Here is a 22,211-nt window from a genome sequence, read left to right on the forward strand (position 1 = left end):
TGGGCTTTACATTTACCCTATCATTTCAGTTTTACAACACAAGCAAAGTACTGCCTTCCATCTGCAGAAGCAGAAACTGAGGCTCTGAAAAGTTAAACACATTTCTCAAGGCCTCAGTGCGAATGGATGTCAAAGCTCAGATTTGAACCTAGGAATGCTGACCCCCAAACCTGTCTTTAACCTGCACTTGTGGTGATTCTTAACTGCAGCTGCCCATTTGTGAAACTAATGATACCCAAGGACCTGTGGGGTTGTGCTCTCTACCTTTGACTGTTTTTAAAATCCCCAGGTGTGTCTAAGGCGCACCCTGGGTTTAAAAGCACTCTTCTGTGCGACTGTTTTGTGTTATTAACATGGGTGACTCCAACCAGATGGCAAGTACCTAGAGGGCAGGGCCCCACCCCAACCCCGGGCCCCCCCACCCGCCTGTTGGGTGTCACTGTGCCATCACAAAGTCTGCACAAATTTCATTGGCTGAAAGGATTCAGAGCAGCTGCCAGTCAGAGTGTCAGCTGCCAGGGGGCGCCAGTAGGCCTGAGGGGCACAGAGGCGGTGCCAGGGAGCTGGCCAACTTGGTCACTCTCCCCAGTGGGCAGGGAGTTCCCTGGGGCCCACTTGGTGAGCAGTCCCTGGTATCAACTGGGGCATCTCAGCTCGGCCCCAGGCAAAGAAGCGTAGGGCCTAAAGCTCTCCCCACGCTTCCTTCCCCGGGCCAATCTCAGAGGCCCAGTTCAGGGTCCAGAATTCAGGTTTGTGGCTGTTTACCTGGCAGTCACCATGGATCGCAGAAGCCGCCCACGAGGCCTGAGCCGAATCCCTGGGGCTCAGTCCCGAGCCCCTCGGGCCCCGCTCCCCTTCCACTTGGAACAAGAGGCCAGGGAAGGAGAAGAATGGGAGTGTGAGCCACCTCGTCAGAGGCCTCCTCCAACCTACACACCGCCAGAGAGCGAAGAGCCGCAAGAAAACATTATGGGTAAGAATGTGTTCTCCTTCCCTGAGCGCAGGGGGCTGGCTTCATCGTATGCCCATAGAAAGCGGGGGCCAGGAAGCAGAAAGTAGGGACCATGGTAAGAAGAAGCAGGGTGAGCGATGTTGAGAAAGGACAGATTTTCTATCTGCCTCGAAGGGTTATCACAAGGATTAAGTATATAACATATGAGAACCACTTGAAAGTCAGAAAGACTTCTTGGAATATTAGAAATTACTTGTAAAATCAAGTGCTTACAGTATCAAATGCTTACCCAGGCTCTTTGGAAAACAGACCAATCAGGCATTGATTTCAGCCCCAGGGAATTGACAGTCTAACAGAGGAAATACAAACTGTTAGAACGACTTTTGCGGGATTCAGAAAGATGTCAAGAACTCCCAAGAAGACATGAGGCTCCTCGGGGGCAGAAAGCCTGCCGATGGTCTCCCTCTTTCGGGCGTGTGCTGTATCGCTTCCCCCAACCCCCACTTCCCAATCCTAGTCAATATGGGTAGCAAGTAGAGTAAATGTCAAAAGATGGAACAATTATGTTCTGGGAAATGGATTTTTCTGGGAAGTTTTTAAGGTTTCTGTTGTGTGCGTTTTTGGGGTTTTTGGTTTTTTGAATTTTAGTTTTGGGGGTTTTTTTGGTGCTAGAGACTGAGTTGAACCTTGTGTACATGCGCCGTACCACTGAGCTGTGCTCTCAGACCCACAAGCTTTGCTTTCTGCAAGTATACACCTGAGACAAGCTTGTGTCCCCAAACTGCCTGTTTTTCCTGCAGTTCCTATCCTGCAGGAAGAGAAGAAATGGTCTGAAGGATACTACCTTTCAGATTAGACCTTTCTTAAGTTTTCTACAGACTGAAAAGGGTTACAAAGGAAGAGGGGAATCATAACACTGCTTACACAGAAAAGAAGAAGAAAATGCAAGCCAGTAAGCTTTGGGGGACAATAGCATGCATGCAATGGGGTTTCTTTATAGAAGGATGACAGAGTAGGCAGGGACAGAGGCTGGAAGTGGATCACTTCAGAGGTAGGAAGCCGGTCACACGCAAAGCTTTGTGGGAAAGATGTGGGAGGAGGAGCACATCGAACTGAGAGCTGGAAGCGTCATAAAACCCAGGGCGGGGGCGCAAAGTTAAGCGGGGAGGTAGGGTTGCACAGAGGCGTTGGGGGCAGAGAAACGTCATAAAACCCAGGGCGCAGGCGCAAAGTTAAGCGGGGAGGTAGGGTTGCACAGAGGCGTTGGGGGCGGAGAAGCGTCATAAAACCCAGGGCGCAGGCGCAAAGTTAAGGGTGAAGGTGGGGTTGCACAGAGGCGTTGGGGGCAAAGAAGGCCAAGAGTGGGAAGTGGGATATTGTCGTGGAACAACACTGTACTGGGAGAGGAGTTTTCTGGGAACTTCACAAGACTTGATTTTAAAAAGATACCCAATACTGCCTGTTTGCTGTTGTCTGCTCTTACTTTTCCCTAGACTTGAAAGAGCAACAGCTAGAGTAGGGTCATGCCACTGTTTGCACCACTAAAGGGGGAAAAATAGTAAAATGTCTATTAAAGCTCTCAATATAATCTTCCCATCTGAATCTCTGTAGCCCTGGGCCATCTTTCCATGCCTTGAGACCCACTGTCTTGGCTACTTTTCTCTCATTGCTGAGACAAAATACCCAACGCCCAAAATGAAGGAAGGAAAGGTTTATTTCACTTACAGTTTATGGAGGTTTCAGTCCATACTTGGCTGGCTACAAGGCAGAGCAGCACATGGCAGAGGGCAACACAGCAAAAGCAACAAGTGCAAAAGGGAGGAATGGCGACAAGCAGCCTCTTTCCCTCCCTTACATTGTATGCCAACTACCTGCCCCAGGGCGGGTGTAGCACTCACACCCATAATCCCAGAATTAGATCATGGATCAATCACAAATCCTAGAAGCCCGCCCCATGAGGATGTGGGGGGACATTCAGACACAAATCGTAACATTTCACTCCTGGCCCCCCAAAGACTCATGCACATCCCTTCATACAAACGGCATTGTAGCCCAGCTCTAAGAGTTGCTAAAATCCTAACAGTTTTAGCATTGCTGAAAAGTCCAAGTCCCAAGTCTCGTCTGAGATGTAAGGCAAACTTAGTTGCAAGCCCCTGTGCAAATGAAAAGTTAAACACTTCCAACATTCAATGGCACAAAATAAGCAGTACCATTCCAAAAGGTACAAACAGGGGGATACAAAGCATTGGGACCAAAGCAAGTCCAAAATCCAACAGGGCTAGCATTATGTCCTGTAGTTCCACATCCAGCATCTGAAGCTATCTGTGGCACATTGTGAGCTCCAAAGGGCTTCCATGAGTCCACCCCTGTGGCACTTCTGGTGGTTACAGCTTCTACGGCTTCTCTCTGGGACCAGCTTTGCTCCCTGCTTGCAGCCTTTCTCAGACAATCCACATTCCTGGCTTTTCCAAACGTCTGAGGTCTCCACTGAACTTCTCGCTTCTCACTGATAGCTGCACACACTGCCCTCTCAGGGGCACACTGCCTGGCCTCCTAGGCCTTCTGAAAATGAGGTGGAAGCCTTTTAAACCTCATAACTCTTGCATTCTCCATGCACGTAAAACCAGGTCCACATGGATGATGCCAAGGTCTGCTGCCACCTGGAGCAGTAGCCAAACTTTCCTCTCTCTTGGTCATAGGGGTCGAGTGCCTGGAACACTGGGCACTCTGAATCCAATTCTGAGGAACAAATTCTCTACGCCGCTGCTGGAATCTGGTGTGGCTGCCGCCATTCTGGAACATGGCACTCTGCAGCTTTCTTCTCAAAGTCTTTCACCTTTGCAGGTTTGAGGCTGCAAAGGGTGGAGACTTGCAGCTTCTTGTGATGCCCTCAGGCCATCTTTTCCATTCTCTTGCTCCTTCTCAACAGTGGAGATCTCCTCAGCTCTATCTTTGCAGTCCACAGCTTTACTGGAGCTTTCTTTCTGGCCAAACTCACAACATTTTAAATCATCCTGCTGGGCTCTTTGCTCTTCATTCTCAATATGAATCTGGCTAAAAGCCCCCAACAATAGCCATGCCACTTCCTCAACATTCAACTGCCTGGAAATTTCTTTTGCCAGATTAATCAGTCCACCACCATCCTTAATCTCAGTATCAGGCAAAGTCCCTGGACTCGGGCAAAATGCAGACAAACTTTCTGCCAAGCCATAGCACACATTATCTAAAGTCCAACAACCAACGCAGTCCTTCTTCCCAGCAGAAGCCTCCCGAACCCGGTCTTTACCAGGAGGATTACTATCAGCCTTCTGGTCTTCTGAGCTCTGACCAGAATCTCCTAGACAGAACAGCTGAAGGCATTCCAGCGCTTCGCTTTCAGGCAACATCTCTGAACCTTTCCAAACACTTCCCACAAGCCATTTCCAAAGACTCTTGAACCACGTGGTCAGGTATAGTCACAGCAGTGACCCCACTGCTCAGGTACCAAATTCTGTCTTGATTACATTTCTCTCATTGCTGAGACAAAATACCCAACGCCCAAAATGAAGGAAGGAAAGGTTTATTTCACTTACAGTTTATGGAGGTTTCAGTCCATACTTGGCTGGCACGTGGCAGAGGGCTACAGTTCGTGGCAGCGGAACACAGCAAAAGCAACATGCGCAAAAGGGAGGAGTGGTGGCAAGTAGCCTCTTTCCCTTCCTTAGGCTGTGTGCCGACTGCCTGCCCCAGGGCGGGTATAGCGCTCACACCCATAATCCCAGCATTGGACCATGGATCAATCACAAACTCTAGAAGCCCGCCCCATGACTGCATGAGGCTTTGGGGCCACATTCAGACACAAACCACAACACCCACCCACGCCACATTACCTTCCTTACCCTTCCCTTCTCCTCCTCTCTGATGCCCTTCCTTTTCTCTAATATTTTCCTTCTATTTTCATGTCATCTCTTTCTTAAAACTTTTTCAGATTCCACATGAGAGAAAATATGCAATATTTGACTTTGAGCCACCTATTTGCTTAGTTTCAGTTCTGTTTTATTCTGGGTGCTGGGGATTGAACTCGGGGCCTTTGCAATGAGCTACATCCCAGTCCTTTTTCTTTCTTTTTCTTTTTTCTTTTTAATTTTAAGATAGGATCTCCCTAAACTACTAAATTCCCCGGGCAATTTGAATTTTCGATCCTCCCGCCCCAGTCTGGTGTATCACCACGCCCAGTTTGGTTTGTTTCTGGGGGGACTGTGTGAAGCAGCTTTGTGAAAGAGATGGGCGCGGAAGGACGTCCAACACAAAGATGACAGCAAGCCCTCCTGAGGCGGAAGGAGGCTGCCTTTCCAAAATTGGGAAAGTTTGCCGAGATCCGCGCCAAAGCGCAGGCGCAGTCCCCCACCCCATAGGCAAAGAGGCGGGGCCGGCACCCACGTGGCAAGCGGGAGGAGGAGTGGGGCGGAGCAGGTCTCGCGAGGCCGCGCCCTGGCTAGCGCGGGTGTAGTGCGCGCGGCAGGAGAAAGCGCGCGCGCTGCAAGAGACGTTTCAGCGCTCGCGTGGTCATGGAGGCGCCACCGCGGCCAGAAGCTGCGATGACTCCGGTCCCCGGCCGAGGCCCAAAACTGCTGCCATTGCTGCTGTTCCTGCTGCAGATCGGGGCTCTGCGGGGCTTGGAGGCAGAGGAGAGGCCCCGGACCCGCGAAGAGGAGTGCCACTTCTACGCGGGTGGACAAGTGTACCCGGGGGAAGTGTCCCGGGTATCGGTCGCAGACCACTCCCTGCACCTAAGCAAAGCAAAGAGTAGGTGGTGCCCTGCCGGGTGGGGGGAGCCGGAGACACGTGGACACTGCTCACCGAGGCTATGGAGGTGGGGGGCTGGGTTGGGCGGCACCCCCTGGGCCGCCCTGGGGCCCTGACCCTGCTTGCTTCTCCCCGGGAACTGGAGGATGGGGGTGGGGGTTCCAGTTGTGAAGAAAGGGATGGTTTCTGCTGATCAGATTTTGGAAGAGTTAGTGGTTACCCCAAAAGCCACAGATGAGGCAAAGAAAGTGGCCCTACTGGGATTGCAGGCATTGCAGGGTGTTGTGCAAACTGAAACAACTTCCTCAAGCACCGTGAAGTGCCTTGCGGCACGTCCTGTCTCTTCCAATACTCTTTCCGGGAAGCATGCATTGAATGGTTGAATAATGATTCACAGAAAGTTTGATTAAACAGAAAAGTGGTGAAACAGAATGTTCAGGCAAATATTTCGTTTTTCCTCCTTTTTTGTTGTTGCTTTTTATAAAGATTTATAAGCCATCTTCCCTAAAAGCTGTATAGTTCGTTGGTATTCTTTGTGTTTCCGCAAATGGGTTACAGAATGAACTTTGGGGGGGGGGGAGGAAGGAGATTGGAAATTAGCACATCTGGGTTGATGATAAATCCCGTGGCATATTTGTGTCCTGCCAGTTTGGCTTTTGATTATTTGCATTTCTGTCCAGTGTACAAAGCTACTGGCCACTTGCAGGAAGGACACGTCAGACTAAGCAGATAAGGAGAAAGCTGTGGCTTGCTACATCTGGATGTTAAAGTAGCCAAAAAGAAATGACCAGGAGGGAATACAAATAAACACTATCCCTTACTTGCTTTTGCATAATCTACTTTTCCTACAGATCATTTGACATTCGGTAGGTGTGTACTTGGCTTTTGTGGTGGTCATGGCTCATGATGGAGAAAGTAATGCTTTGCCATTAGGAATCCCCAGAGATAGATGGGACGTTGTTAGGAGCTAAGGAGAGGTGGGAATGAGAGAAAAATCGTTAACCTTCTCCATAGCTCTTTCATACTGGAAGTTAACTGCTTTTACATTTTTGTATTTAGAAAGCAATATTGCACTTCCAAAGTCAGCATTTCCCAGTCCCATTGGTTTCATTTGCCTGGGAAAATATTTTGAAACATAACAGCCAGTTAAGTCTCTACTGATACTATGTATACTTGCCATCGGAAACAAATTCACTCCAAAGTTGCTTATGGAAGCAAATAATAATAATAGCTTTCCCAGACTTTTTCAAATATTATGTATTTGCTACATCTCTGTGTCATATGTAGACGCGTGTAAAATTGGAGACATAAGGATTTGTATTTATAAAATGGGATATTTTAAATCCAATAAGGCCATATTTTCAAATCGTCGATAGTAACATGAAAAACTTGATACTTTACCATTTCCCTTAAGAAAATAGAAAAAAATATAAATGGGGGGCAGGGACATGATTTGGGGTGTTTAAAAAAGAATACAAAACATCAAAGTATTAACAGTTGTTAATGCCGGGCATGGTGGCACATGCCTGTAATCCCAGTACTCAGGAGGCTGAGGCAGGAGGATTGCGGAATTTGAGGCCAGCCTGGACTACATAGCAAGACCGTGTCTCAAACAAAAAAATTGTTAAATTGGTAGGTGTTATAAAGGGATTTAAATATTATTCATTATACATCTCTGCAGAATTTGTGTTAATTATAATTTATATGCAGGACAATTTATCTCTTTTTTAATAGATAACAGATTGCTTTGGGAATTCCATTTATAGATTTTATCAAAGTGACTGCAGTTCTTAAATCAAGAACCAAAATCACAGCTGGGCGTCGTGGCGCACACCTGTGATCCCCAACACACTGGAGGCTGAGGCAGGAGGATCCATGTGAGTTCCAGGCCAGCCTGAACTGCATAGTGAAACCCTGTCTTAAAAAGACAAAAAAAAAGAACCTAAATCTCCAAAGTCAATTTTCTGAACAAAATTTATTTCCTGCAGTGTTCCATATAGGGTTCCAATATGTTAAAATCTTTAAGGACTGTCATTGTTACAGATCATTAGAATTATAATAACCTCATTTGAGTAGCATTTAAGACAGATGATGGATAGATAGATAGATAGATAGATAGATAGATAGATGATAGATAGATAGATATAGATAGATAGATGATAGAGGTATATATAGTTTAATACCCTTCTATGTAATTCTCCCTCCTGGCCTTACCTAATCAGATCAGGATTATTTATGAGTTAGGGTGCTGGTTCAAGATAAGTAGTCACATGTTATATATTAACTTCACAGAGAAATTCATCTTCAGTTTGTCTCTTTTTGGAGTGACCACAAATGCTGGCTGTTACACAAAAGTATAAATTATTTTCTAGTAACTTCAGTCGAACTTGCAAGCAAGTATTGACCTCAGTGTATGTAACGGTTCTGAAATCATAAATGTGTAAACAGCACCAAGCTACATTATTCTCAGAGGATATTGGCTAGAATTACAGCGTGCCCTTCCTAGAGAGCAGCACTACCTATTCAGTTTCCATCAGGTCATTTGAAACCTGTTTGGGGAGGGGAGGGGTCTCTTTTTGCTAAACCCTCCAGGAAAATTATCCCACGGACTAGTGTATTTGCACGTTTCCTCCTTGTATAGGGTAGCCTTCTGTGGCAGGTCCTCCCCTGTGTACATGAGAAACTGGACAAACTGAGTCAGTACATCTGGAAAACTGCCATTAAAAACTCATTATTTGAAATGTAGAAGTTGATAAGTTGGGGCGGTACAATGAAGTATCCAACAGGTTTCCTGCAGGCATGGAGTGTTGGGGGTGAGCCTGGATAGAAACAAGGCATTTTCACCCCAAATGAAATTGAGCATGTCCTCCTATTGTGGACATAGGCAATGAACCCTGCTAGCCTCAGCAGCACTCACTTGTGCCTGTTGTGAATACACTCACAGATACTTTCGTGATATGTTGTAGTTACAGCACGTGTCCTGAAACATCATTGCTACTCATTGTTATTTTTTTATTTTATTTTAAAAATAAAAGGAAAACATTAACAGACAGACAACCTTTTACAAAATAGCAAAAGAATAGTACAGACAATACAGAGTTACAAAGTGGTAGGAAATTAACAATGCTTGTTGTATTACATATTGATATCTTCAAAGTGGTTTCTCATGAAAACAAATAGTTATTTTAAATAAGTTATTAGATCATTGCTGGATCCTGTAGTTTTAAAGTGTTAATAAAAGAACACATGTATTGCTGTATCACTAATTTAGATTTATATAATATTTTGATGATTGCATTTCAGTGTAATTGGTTTCCATAATTCTCTGTACAGTATTTTATTTTATGAGTTCAGTAACACTTAAGTTCTGGGAAGTCGTTGAGCTTCATCAGCCTGCTTTTGAGGTCTGGGCATGTAGCTCAGTGGTAGCGCACTTGCCCAGCATGCGCAAGGCCCTGGGTTCAATCCCTGGCAACATCAAAAAAAAAAGACAACCTCCTGCCATCATCAGTTTTTCACAGTGTCACAGAACATCGTGTCTTTTTCTTTCTTAGTTTCCAAGCCAGCGCCTTACTGGGAAGGAACAGCTGTGATAAATGGAGAATTCAAGGAGCTGAAATTAACCGATTACCATGGGAAATACTTGGTTTTTTTCTTCTACCCACTTGATTTGTAAGTAATACATGTAAATAGCAACTAGTAAAACCTCAGTCTTTAATCATTCGTTATTCCAGAACATCAAATGTTGAGAGATTTTTATTCAGCTGTTGATTCTTAAAAAGGCAAGCTGAAATAAGGAATTCATTCAAAAAGATAACACTTTAGAGAGTGGAGTATGCAGATGGGAAGGATTTGAGGATGACAGAGTAAGAGACAAGAGAAAGAATCTTAGAGTGCTCACGGCTGGGGATTAGGGTGGGAAAGAGGGGTACATGGAGAAAACCTTGGAGTGATTAGAGAAGTGGAAGACAAAAAAGAAACCAAGGGAGGCAGTTAAAGAAAGATATCTACAGGCAGAGTGTGGTGGTGCATGTATATAATCCCAGCACTTGGGAAGCTGAGGCAGGAGGCTCACTGTGAGTTCAAGGCCAGTCTGAACTATGTAGTGAGACCCTGTCTCAAAAAAAAAGGTCCACAGTGCTAAGGCCACAAAGATTTCAATGGGGGAAGAAAAGCTTTGATTTAAGGGATCCCATTTAGAAGGTAACATTTTTAAGGCAGGCTTGAAGTCCCTGTGGTAAAACTTTGGAAATATTTTCTGTAAAATCTAATGTTTCGTGAAAACAACAGTTTACAACATGCTGTAATACAGTGTCATTTATGTCACTGGATTAGAGATTTCAGATCAAGGAGGAGATAACTGGCTATCTTAAGAAAGGGAAAGCTTACAAAATAAAACTATCAACAAACATTTCAATTAAAAAATTACTAATAAAAAATCTTACTGTGGAAAAAAACGTCTACCATGTATTTCAGAGTCATAACCCATTGACCATCGTCTCAGTACTTTATACTTGAAATCTACGTGATTGTGTTCCCTGGTCTGAATCCGCAGTGCAAGAAAGAGGGAAGGGAAGGAAACAGAAGGGGAAGGGAGGAGAGAAAGAAATCTGCCTGGGGCTGGGGATTTAGCTCAGTGGCAAAGCGCCTGCCTGGCAAGCGCAATGTCGTGAATTTGATTGCTGGTACCGGAAGAAAAACAAAAAACAACAAAAAAAGAAACCTGTCTGATGTACAATTGGGATCCCAGCACAAGCTGTTCAACACCAAATAATCCCACCCCTCATGAGAAAAACCCGTGCTTACTAGACACTGAGTAGGTAGTGATTAAAAGTTCTTTTACTTTTTAAAGTATTTGTTGGAACTCAATTTAAGGAGTCCCTACCAGGGGTTGAAAAATACTGCCCTAGGTAATAGCTGCTAGACATGTGCTTCTGACAGCATGATGGTATTAAGAGCAAAACCGCGGCCGCACAAGGAAGGAAAGGACCTATATAGGAGGGAAATTTCATCTTGAGAAGCACCATATATAAAATCGTTCTTAAGGTACATTTTTATATAGTAAAGGTGTTTGTAAAAACTAACTCATTTAAACACTCAGGTGTATTTTTTTTTGTTTGTTTTGTTTTTCTCCGGTACCGGGAACCGAACTCATGACCTTGCACTTGCCAGGCAGGCGCTTTGCCGCTGAGCTAAATCCCCAGCCCCTCAGGTGTATTCTTATTTGAGAATATTGAATTTTTTTTTTTTTTTACCTTTCAGCACCTTTGTGTGTCCAACTGAAATCATCGCTTTTGGTGACAGAATTGAAGAATTCAGATCCATAAATACTGAAGTGGTAGCATGCTCTGTCGATTCACAGTTCACCCATTTGGCCTGGTCAGTATTTTACACTTAAATTTGTGGCAAAAAAAATGGTTGTATTTCCTTCTAAATCATGGGCAGATAAACATGATAATGCTGTTTATCAGACAGTTGAGGAACAGATTTATCTAAGAGCAGTACAATGAGCTGCTAGTTCAGTGTAGTTATGGTAAAAATGCTTACCTAACCTTTTAAAATGGGGGAGGGTTCAATATAATGGATGTGATTTCCATAGCAAAAACTACTAGATTGTATGATTGCTTTATTATGATCAATTGAGTGACCTTCATCTGGAGGAAAAAAATCTTCAAAATATACCATTTTCTGCTGTGCAGTTCGTGGGTATGGTAAGTCAAACCCATAAAACCTTTTATACTTTTCAAGAAGGAATAATTTTTTTAAAGTAATTCTTTTAAATTCCTTAGTCATGAAAAGATTTTTCCACCTACTTACAAAAAATTGCACATCAGAATGACAAGAAGTGCCGTTTCTCACTGTCTGATTGGGCAAGATTTGAAAGTTGAAAAGGAAGTAAAAAGAATTAAGTACGTGAACCAACTCCCCACAATGAATATAGTCATTATATACTGCAAATACGTACTCAAAAAAATTTTTTAAAATTTTGTTAAATTGAAAAAAATGCATCCAATGTTGGCAAAAATGTGAAGAATGGTATTTACACACAGTGGTTTAGCATTTCAGGAAAGCAGTTTAGCAAGATGTCTTAAAATTTAAAACATACATATGTGTGTGAGTTTTTAATAGAGTCCACAATTTTTTGCTTATGATTTTGTGCATAATAACAATTATTTACAATTCTTTTGGATTTAAATCTTAATGTTCAATTCATTAAAGTTACAAATTCAAAACAAGTTTTTTCTACATATAATTATATATATACATACATATATGTGAGTATATATAAAAATTTCAATTTATTGGGGAGATGCAATTTCATTATCTTTCCTTAAGAAATTAACTACTGGACAGGGGTGTAGCTCAGTGGTAGAGCACTTGCCTGAGAGACACAAGGACAAATACAAAGTTCAATCCCAAGTATCACACACAGAAAAGAAGAATTCATTCCCTTTTCTCGGTTTTCAGCTGGCATGGTGGTGCATACCAATGTAGGCTGAGATAAGAGGATCTCAAGTTCAAGCCCAGCCTGGGCAATTTAGCAAAATTCTATCTCAAAATAAAAGGTAGTCTATAAGAATTTTAGGAAAGATACAATCTCAGTACTCCTCAAACTCTTTAATGAAATTGAAAACAAAAGAGTACTCACAAAGTCATTCCTGAAGCTAGCATTACCTTGATTCCAAAACCAGAAAAGGACATAAACAAAAATGGGAACTACAGGCCAAATTCTTTAATGAACATAGACACAAAAATCTTCAACAAGATACTGGCAAACAGAATGCAATGAGTCATCAGAAAGATCATACATCATGACCAAATAGGGTTCACCCCATGGATGAAAAGATGCATTCCCATACACAAATCACTAAATGTAATAAATCATGTAAACAGAAGCAAGAACAAAAATCACATGATCATCTCAGTAGATGCAGAAAAAGCCTTTGATAGGGCCAGGCATGGTGACACATGCCTGTAATCCCAGCACTCTGGGGGTTGAGGCAGGAGGATTACCTCAAGTTCAAGGCCAGCCTGAACTGCATAGCAAGGCCACTGTTAGGACTTTGGCAGCTCTTGGACGTGGACTGAATGCCTTTTGCATAAAGGGATGTGCATGAGTCTTTGGGGGGTCAGGGGCAGAATGTTATGGATTGTGTCTAGATGTCCCCAGCAAGCCTAATGCAGTCATGGGGGAGCCGGGCTTTTCAGAGGCAACTGGATCTAGAGTGTGTAGTGCTGGTATCAAGGGTGTGAGTGCTATAGTGGCCTGCATAAAATATAAGGGACAGAAGGAGGCTTGTCTAGTTCCTTGCTTGTTTTGCTACCTTTTCTCCACCATGAACTATTTCTCCTCTTTGAAGCCTGTCTGTCACACCACCCTGCCTTGGAGTCAGCTGACTATGGATTGAACCCTCTACAAACTGTGAGCCAAATGAACCTTTCCTCCCTTAATTTTGGGTGTCAGGTATTTTATCTCAGCAACAAGAAAAGTAACTAAAACACCTACTGAATTTGTTTTTTAATTCTAGGAGTCTTTTAGGGGAATGTTTTGGGTCTTGTCATCTGCAAAACAATGATGACTTAACTTCTTCCTTTTCTATATATATTCCTTTTCCTTCTCTTGTCTGATTGCTCTGGCTAATGTTTTGAGAACTATATTGAACAGGAGTGGCAATAATGAACATCTTGGTCTTGTTCCTGATTTTAGAGGGAAAGCTTTTCTCTTCTTCTCATTTACTTATACTGGCAGTAGGTTTGCCATAGGGCTTCTGTGGCTCCACCTCTATGGCACTACCAGTAGTTATAGCTCCCATGGCTTCTCTCTTGGATTGGGGTCTGCTCCCTCCTTCAATCTTTCTTCAGATAATCCATGTTCCTGGCTTCTCAAACTTCTGGGGTCTCCACAGTACCTTTGGCTTCATACTCACATCTTCACATGCTGCCCTCTCAGGGACACACTGCATGGCCTCCCAGGCCTCCTTCTGAAATGTGGGTGGAAGCATTCCTGACTCCACAACTCTTGCATTCTGCATGTGCCTAAAATAAGTGCCATGTGGATCATGCCAAGGCTTACTGCCAGCTGGGACAGCAGCCAGGCTTCCTTCTCTCTTGGTTGTATGGGTTGAGTGCCTATGAACTAAATCCCAAGGAACAACTTCCCTAGACCACTGCCATTCTAGAACATGGTGCTCTGGGACTCTCTTCCCAAAACAGTCTTTCATTTTTGCAGTTTTGAGGCTGCAGAAGGTGTGGGGTCCTGCTGCTTCTCGTGATACCTTCAGTCCATCTTTTCTATTCACCTTTTCCTTCTCAGCAATCAAGACCACCTCTGATCTATCTTTGCAGTCCGCATTTTACTAATGCTTCCTTTTTGGCCAAATTTACAGTGTTTTGAATCATTCTGCTGGGCTCTTTGCTCTTGATTCTCAACACAAATCTTGCTAAAAGCCCCCAACAGTAACCATGCCACAGCCTCAACATTAGACTGTCTTGAAATTTTTTCTTCCAGATTAATTAGTCTGTCGCCCTTAATCTCAGTCTCAGGCAAAGTCCCTGGACTCCAGCAAAATGCAGACAAACTCTGCCAAGGCATAACACACACATCATCTGGAAACCAACAACCAGTGCAGTCCTTCTTCCCAGCAGAAACCTCCTGAGCCTGGTCTTTACCAGCAGAATTTCTTTCTGTCAGCCTTCTGGTCTTCTGAGCTCTAACCAGAATCTCCCATCAAGTACAGCCTATGTTCCAGCTCCACTTTTTCAGCCAGCATCTCCAATGCTTTCCTAACTCCTCCTCTTCCCACAAGCCCACTCCAAAGGCTCCTAAATCTCACGGTCAGGTACAGTCACAGCAACAACCTCACTTCTCTGGTACCAAATTCTCCTTTAGTTACTTTTATTGTTGCCAAGACAAAATAACCAACATCCAAAGTTAAGGAAGGAAAGGTTCATTTGTCTCACAGTTTGTAGAGGGTTCAATCCAAGTCCAGAAAGAATGGCTATCATCAAGAAATTAACCAATAATAAATCTTGGCGAGGCTGCTGGGGAAAAAGGAACACTTCTGCATTGTTGGTGGGAATATAAACTCTTAAACCATTATGAAAGTCAATATGGAGATTCCTCAAAAAACTAAAACAAATTTCATTTGACTCAGCTCTTCCCCTTCTAGATAGCTTCCTGAAAAAGTTAAAGACATCATGTTACAGTAATACATGCATACCCGTGCTTATAGGGGCACAATTCACATTAGCCAAATCTTGGAAGCAGCCTAGCTGTCCAACAGATGAATGGATAAAGAAAATATATTTGTACCTAATGGAGTACTGCTCTGCTATAAAGATAAATGGCTCATTTAATAGGAAAATGGATGTACCTTGAGATCATAATGTTAAGTGAAATAAATCAGACAAACAAGTTTAACTATCACATGGTTTCTCTTATATGAGAAACATAAGCCAGGCATGGTGAGTTCAAGGCCAGCCTGAAATACATAGTGAAACCCTATTTCAAAAACAAAAAAAAAAACACAGTATAAATATAGAGTCAATAAAAGGTAGAGAATAGGGAATAGCTAGATACAGCTTTTGCATATGGGAAGGGGACCAAGAGGGGATGAAGAGAGAATTATGGTGTGTTATGTACATGTACCAATTCCCCATGGACAATGATCATTACATACTATAAATACGTACTCATAAAAAACAAAGTAAGTAAAAATTAAAAGTAAAAAAGGGCTGGGGTGTAGCTCAGTGTAAAAAACCTGGGTTCCATCTCCAGTACCAGCCCACTCCCAAAAAAGAGAAAGTACTTCAATTTTCAGACAAACCTTTCAAACACTCAGGTAATTCCAGTAAAACAAAATCTCCTGAACATTAAAAATAACTTAATATACAAATATTGACTGATCAGTTCTAAATATAAAAAATATGAAAACTAGGCTTATTTGTATCACCACTCCTACCGTGCATGGTTCTAAATCTTCCTAGGATTAAAACATGTCTACTAAGAAAAAACTGGTGTCATCTTAGAAAATTTGGGATCATTTTCCCAAGAGAATCTGGGCTATGTTCTCAGCTAAGTAGGTTTCATACCAACCAAGACTGCTACATACTTGGATGGCAGATCCGGGGCTGCAGATGTCTACGACAGGGTTGCCCTGGTCTCAGTGCCCCGCTGGGGCCTCAGCTTACAGAACACTTCATTCTGAGGATGATGCCTAACTTTCTCCACCTCTTCCCAGTTGCATTCTTTGTCTTCCCAAATATTAAAATGTGTGCACTCATACTCTGCCTCTCAAGGCTTTGTGTTACGATCACATTTCTGAGGTTATGCTTACTGACAGTGTATATCCTTTGATCTGGAAATTAACCAGACAGGCATACAAAGATGAGCATACAAGGATGTCTCCATGCAAACAGTTTACTGTCAGTAGAGATATATAAAAGATAGCATATCCACTCATTAAAATGTGTTTTCTGCAGCAGTATTTAGTGCGTGAAAGAGATGGACATATTGTTAAGTGGGGAAAAGACAATCATAAGCAATTAGCCTGTTTGTGTTAGAGAAAGACTACATAGGTGTGTGCTCACATATGTGCACATGCAAAGAAAGATTGCTGGCTATTTTAATATGTGCTGTTTACTCAGCTCTAAGAGGAAGTGCTCTGTGTGTTACAGGATTAATACCCCTCGGAGACAAGGAGGACTAGGGTCGATAAACATCCCGCTTCTTTCTGACCTGAACCATCAGATCTCGAAGGACTATGGTGTATATCTAGAGGACGCAGGTCACACCCTGAGGTACTTTTCTGTGATTTATGTTATGAAAAGCCCAAGTACATTTATAATCCTTTGGAATTGGATGTTTCTAAGTTAGAAGATACAAATTTCGATCAAGAAGTATTATTTTGCTCCACTTGGCAAAAATGTTGTAGATATTCTTTAAAATAACCAGTGAGGGGCTGGGGATTTAGCTCAGTGGCACAGCGCCTGCCTGACAAGTGCAAGGTCATGAGTTCGACTCCTGGTACTGGAAGAAAAACAAAAAAATAAAATAAAATAAAATAACCAGTGAGTGCCCTAAATGACAGTGAGAGCTGGAAGGTTATTTGGAGGTCTTTGACCATCCCTGTCTTTTTATAGATAAAAGAGACAGATTCTGAGCCAAGCACAGATTCTGTGTTACATGGCAACACACCTAGAATCCCAGCACTTGGGGGGCTGAGGCAGGAGGGTCACATATAAAGTTTGAGGCCAGCCTGGGCTACATAGTGAGTTCAAGGCCTGCCTGAACTATGAAGTGAGAACCCTCTCTCAAAACACTAAAATCATCATTGCCATCATCATACATACATACATACATATAATATTTAGCAAGCCTGTGCCTTAGGAATGGGATAAATTACAGCAGTATCTTTTTTTTACTGTATGGAGGGACGTTGGGTTTGCTATATAATTCAGGCTGGCCGTGAACTCACTGTGTAGCCCAGGCTGGCCTCGAATTCATGGCCATCCTCCTGTTTCAACCTCCCAGGAGTGCTGGGATTATAAATGTGCACTACCACACCCAGCTAAAGGAATGCCTTAACCAGCAGCTCTCACTGGGTTATTTGAGCTAACAAATACCAACACAATTCTTTGAAAAAGGGTGATTTTAGCCTAAAAGAGTTGTAGTTTTGTTATAATTCCATTGCTAGTTTACTCTGTAGGGCCAGTAGTTTCTTTAAATGTTTCATGTGAGTGTCAGTATTTTAAATCTTGTTTTTATAACAGCTTTATTCAGATATAGTTCACATGCCATACAATTCACCCACTTAAAGAATACAATTCAGTGCTTTTTGGTGTATTCATGGAGTTGTGCAGGGAACACTGAAAGTTTGGACCATTTTCATTACTCCGCAAAGAAGCCCTGTACCCATTAGCAGTCCTTACTCCCCCAGCCATTCCCTCCGCCCTAGGCAGCGATTCCTCTCCCCTGAGCCTGTGTGATGTGACACCCTGCAGCGCATGCGCTTTGGTTGTCAGCCTGCTCACTCAGAGGGTGTTCAAGGCCCATCCACCCTGCGTCACACCATTCTGTTTCTCTTTTGTACCTGTCAGGTCCCTAAGGTTTTCTGCTTTCATGAAGTATTACTAGGTTAGTTCCCAAAGAGTAAGACTGTCACTAGAAGGACTAAGGCAGTTTTAAAAATTTGAAATTATTTGAACATTGACCACATACAATTAATATTGTTTTTAGTTATTTTAATCTTATTTGAATGAAGTTTCTCTTTTAAATTATATTTATTTCCAAAGTAGTTTCTACACATCGTTTTTTCAGGTCATATAATCTTAAACAACTGTAAATGTTACAGTACATTTCCTAGCCAAAACCAACTTAAAAGACACCTCTTCACAGGAGTCATCCCAAGTCCCACAGCCGACGGGGGCGGAGGGTGCGCGCATCCTAACAGACGGGGAGCACGCTGTCGGTCCTGTCCGGCACCCTTCCGGGTGGATGGTACAGGGATTCACATTCACTAGTGCTTCTTGTAACTGAGAAGCAGTGGCCTCACGTCTGCTGTGCTTGTGTTTCACAGAGGCCTCTTTATTATTGATGACAAAGGAATCCTGAGGCAGATTACCCTCAATGACCTTCCTGTGGGCCGATCGGTGGATGAGACCTTACGTCTGGTTCAAGCATTCCAGTACACCGACAAGCATGGAGAAGGTACCTTGCCGCTTCTTAGCATGGGAGATGGAAGCATAGTTAGTTTGGTTTCTCACCCTGAAGGTTATTTTTGACTGCTTTCAATTTATTAGATCCTTTTAGGAAACTAAGGTTTAACTTAAAGTGCTTTTGACAGTATATCACTATTCTGCTTCCTGAATAAGTAAAACTACTGAGTATTTACGTAGTCATTTATGGATAAACTCAAAGAGGAAAGTCTGTGCTACTACAACCTTTCAAATCATGTTTCTGTGAACTTAAAATGTGCCAGTACGAATGTAGGTTTCATCTGCCCATTTACATTACTGGATCTGGCTTTTAAGTGATGTAACTCTTGCGGTTATTTAGTTTCACACTGGTAATCTATGAATTCATCCTTCCACTCCACGTTTCATCAGTAGCTAAAAGGAAAAAAGTGAAATTGTGCTAAAATAGAATATGTTGTGCATTCCTTTGAAAAATGTAACTCAGCGCCTGAGTCAGGGTGTGTCCTGCAGTCTCCTGACAAACAGGCATCATTATGAGTCCGAAGTGCCGCGGGATAGGAGACAGACGGGCTTACGGCAAGTTTATGTCACCTCGGAGCTGTTGCCGTGCCCAGCCTTTTCAGCCCACCACGCTGCCAAACTTCCCAGCTTTGTTGCAGAGGAATTCCACTTAGTTTCTCATACTGGGAATGTAATTATAAATAAAGAGCAAAACAATGGAGATAGATCTTTCACAAAAGGCAGGGAGACAGAGAAGAAAGGAGAGGCAGAGGGGAGGAGGAGATGAAAAGAGGATTAAGATGTGTTATGTACACGTACCAGTTCCCCATGAGGAACATAAATATAGTGTACTGCAAACGTGTACTAATAAAAATTTTAAAAATAAAAATAAAACTGTAACTAAATGTAATTGGTAAAAATGGAAATAGATGAGCTCCCTACCAATCAGCTCCATGACTAAAACTTCCTGGTGTGAAGAGGAAGGTAACAGAAGTCAAATGCTGGCCAAACATAGTCACTCATGCCTGTAATCCCAGCACTGTGAGAGGCTGAGGCAGGAGGGTTGCAAGTTCGAGCCTAGCCTGGGCAATTTAGGGAGACAATATCTCTAAATAAAAAGAAGGTGCAGGGGATGTAGCTCAGTGCCAAGGTCCTGGGTTCAGTCTCTAGTACCGCCCCAAAAGTCAAGTGCTTGGTGGTCTGGAAATGTTATTAATATATTCTATTAATTTCAGTTTGATATAGAAACAAAACGAATTGCTAAAGAAAACTAAATTCTGTTGTTAACTTGTCTTTTGTCCATTTTTGTTCCTTTTAGTCTGCCCTGCTGGCTGGAAACCTGGTAGTGAAACAGTAAGTCATGTTGATTTTTCCATTAAGGGCATGGCTAGAGCCCAAAAAGCAATATGCTAACTTTAGGAAAAGCTTTCCCTGTCATAGAGCTGTCTTGATCCCATAAGTGAAGTAAACATTGGTAAGTAGTAGTCAGAGTGCAGACATTCCCTCAACTGGAGGGAAAATATGTGAGGCTGGAGAGCGCAGAATATGGGGTTTGGTGCTTATGAATTTTAAAACTAAGTGTCCAGAGAAATACACTCTTCCAAAAGACAAAACAAAGGGCAGAGTGGTGACTTGGTAGAACAAGTTTATTTTATGGAATTTCTTCTGACTTTATGATCCAAGAAAACAATCACAAGCAAAACCTGCCTATATGTAGTAAAAAGCCTTTGAGAAAACCTGGTTTAAAGAACACTGAAACTAATGATTCTGTCCTTCTCATGTGAAGAAAGAAAACATTGGGACAGGTACATTATTTTAGGGAGGCTGTATAATTTATAGATAAACTCTAAAGTAGTCTCTGGCCAGAGTGCAATTTGGAAACATGCTTAAACATCCTTAAATTGTTATCCTCTAAAATCAAAACTTTTAGCCAAGCATGGTGGCACACACTTGTAATCCAGCACTCGGGAGGCTGAGGCAGGAGGAACTCTGGGAGTTCAAAGCCAGCCTGAGCTACATAGTGCGTTCAAGGCCAGAATGAACTACATAGGGAGACCCTGGCTCAATAAGTTATATATTAACTGGAAAGTAACATAATGTAAAGTCGTCATATTAGAAATATTATTTTAAGTCTAAGGTTTCTAAGGCTATGATGCTCTTACAATATTCTTTCAGCATATTCATTCACTAGTTATTAAACGTAATATCATTTTTTAATTCTTGGTTTCTGGGTGTTTTTTTATTCTGAAACGAGATTAAAGAGTTGCACTTCATTGAAGATAACAATATGTAATACAACAACCATTGTTAATTTCCTACCACCTTGCTTGAAATTCTGTATCATTTTTATGCTGTTTATGTCTTTGTATTTGTAAATTTGTTGTTTTGTTTTCTCTTTAAAAAAAAAAAACTGAAAAAAAATTAAAAGTTGCACTTCAGACCTCCAAAAATTCATTTGCTAGGCTGGGTGTGGCGGCACATTCCTGTAATCCCAGCACTCGGGAGGCTGAGGCAGAAGGATTGCTGTAAGTTTGAGGCCAGCCTGGGCTACAGAGTGAGCTCAAGGCCAGCCTGAACTGCATAGCGAGACCCTGTCTCAAAAAGACAAAAAAAAAATCATTTGCTATCCCCTTAGTGAACACGGCACCTTCTTTCCAGGCCGCTGTGGCATACCATCATTTAATCAGCAAATGATTTTCCAAATACATTAACATCTGTAGCCTTGCTCTCGATGTGTTTGATTTAACTAGATCAAACCCGAAGATGCCATGAAAGCCTGGTGGCCAAGAGAAGAGCTGTAAGTAAATTTTGTGGTGCTTGAGTACAGATGTTAATTTATGAAAATTATTTGCATTTGGGGATCACTGAGATTAGTAGGTAGGACAAATTTAGTTTTGCTCAGAGATGGGCAGCTAATGCCAGACTACTAGTGATGTATTTTGGCTTTTGAAATGAATAATTTGCTTTTTTCTCTTGCTTTTGTTTTTCACAGATAATTCCAGATCCAGCTGGAAAACTGAAGTATTTTGACAAACAAAACTGAAAAATACTTCATCAAGTTACAAGGCTTCCAAGCCTTCAGTGTGCTCAATAAAAGAAGTCACTGTTTCACGGCCACATTGTTTACAGTAGTAATTTCTTGGAAAATATAAAAAATAAAACCATGTCTCATGCCACAGATACTTAGTGTTAAGGGTAGACAGTGATACCAAAAGACAGGAACTATCAGATTAGATCAAAGTGGTAATGACAATGATAACCAACACGAAGTGCATGCCATGGGCCAGGCATTGGGTTAAACAAGTTGATGCAGTTCCATGTAATCCTCAAGCAGCTCTTGGGGTTCTCCGCTGTACAGATGAGGAAACTAAAGCTCAGAAGGGCAGCTAGCAAAGGCGAAAGCAGACAACGCAGATAGGTTCGTTCTAGTTTCTGAGCTCTTCACGTCCTCCTCTAACACCTCTCCGTACCTTTCAGGGTAGCCAAGGAGTGTGGGTTGTGGCCCCCTAACTCACTGCTTGGTCATAACAAACCCCTCAGGCCCCTCTTCACATTCATGTATTTAACTTACACCAAATTTATAAGTATCAGGTTGTGTGTCTATTTTTTGTTTAAGAAATAGAAGGTGAGGGCTGGGGATATAGCTTAGTGGCACAGCACCTGCCGGGCAAGTGCGAGGTCCTGAGTTTGATTCCTGGCACCAAAAAAAAAAGAAATAGAAGGTGAGCCCCTAAGTACATATAGCTAGCTCCTAATATATGGCCACACATGAAGTAGA

General features: G+C 42.6%; 1 protein-coding gene across 3 annotated transcripts; it reads left to right on the forward strand.

The window, feature by feature from the left end:
- The first annotated feature begins 521 nt into the window (after nt 1-521).
- Nucleotides 522-21,550, forward strand: Prdx4 (peroxiredoxin 4). Of its 3 annotated transcripts, XM_013506292.1 has the most exons (8): nt 5,399-5,737; nt 9,292-9,409; nt 11,000-11,116; nt 16,415-16,537; nt 18,316-18,446; nt 19,752-19,786; nt 21,184-21,230; nt 21,426-21,550. In XM_013506292.1, exons 1-8 carry the CDS (start codon nt 5,500-5,502, stop codon nt 21,427-21,429), a joined length of 813 nt encoding a protein of 270 aa, XP_013361746.1. In that variant the 5' UTR covers nt 5,399-5,499; the 3' UTR covers nt 21,430-21,550. The 3 variants fall into 3 exon arrangements, with proteins under 3 accessions (XP_005407889.1, XP_013361746.1, XP_005407887.1); XM_005407832.2 differs by lacking the exons at nt 5,399-5,737; nt 21,184-21,230 and adding an exon at nt 522-973; XM_005407830.2 differs by lacking the exon at nt 21,184-21,230 and having other exon boundaries at nt 5,400-5,737.
- Nucleotides 21,551-22,211: the final 661 nt, after the last annotated feature.

This window comes from Chinchilla lanigera, unplaced genomic scaffold (genome assembly GCF_000276665.1).
Source record: "Chinchilla lanigera isolate Chin_1 unplaced genomic scaffold, ChiLan1.0 scaffold00108, whole genome shotgun sequence".
NCBI classification, from domain to species: Eukaryota; Metazoa; Chordata; class Mammalia; order Rodentia; family Chinchillidae; genus Chinchilla; species Chinchilla lanigera.

What these genes read in the sequence shown, in the direction of transcription:
- Prdx4 (XM_013506292.1), top strand. Translation starts at nt 5,500, where the DNA reads ATGGAGGCGCCACCGCGGCCAGAAGCTGCGATGACTCCGGTCCCCGGC. An exon ending in TTCTTCTACCCACTTGATTT is followed by an intron (nt 9,410 to 10,999) that starts GTAAGTAATACA and finishes TTTACCTTTCAG; the next exon opens with CACCTTTGTGTGTCCAACTG. An exon ending in CAGTTCACCCATTTGGCCTG is followed by an intron (nt 11,117 to 16,414) that starts GTCAGTATTTTA and finishes TGTGTGTTACAG; the next exon opens with GATTAATACCCCTCGGAGAC.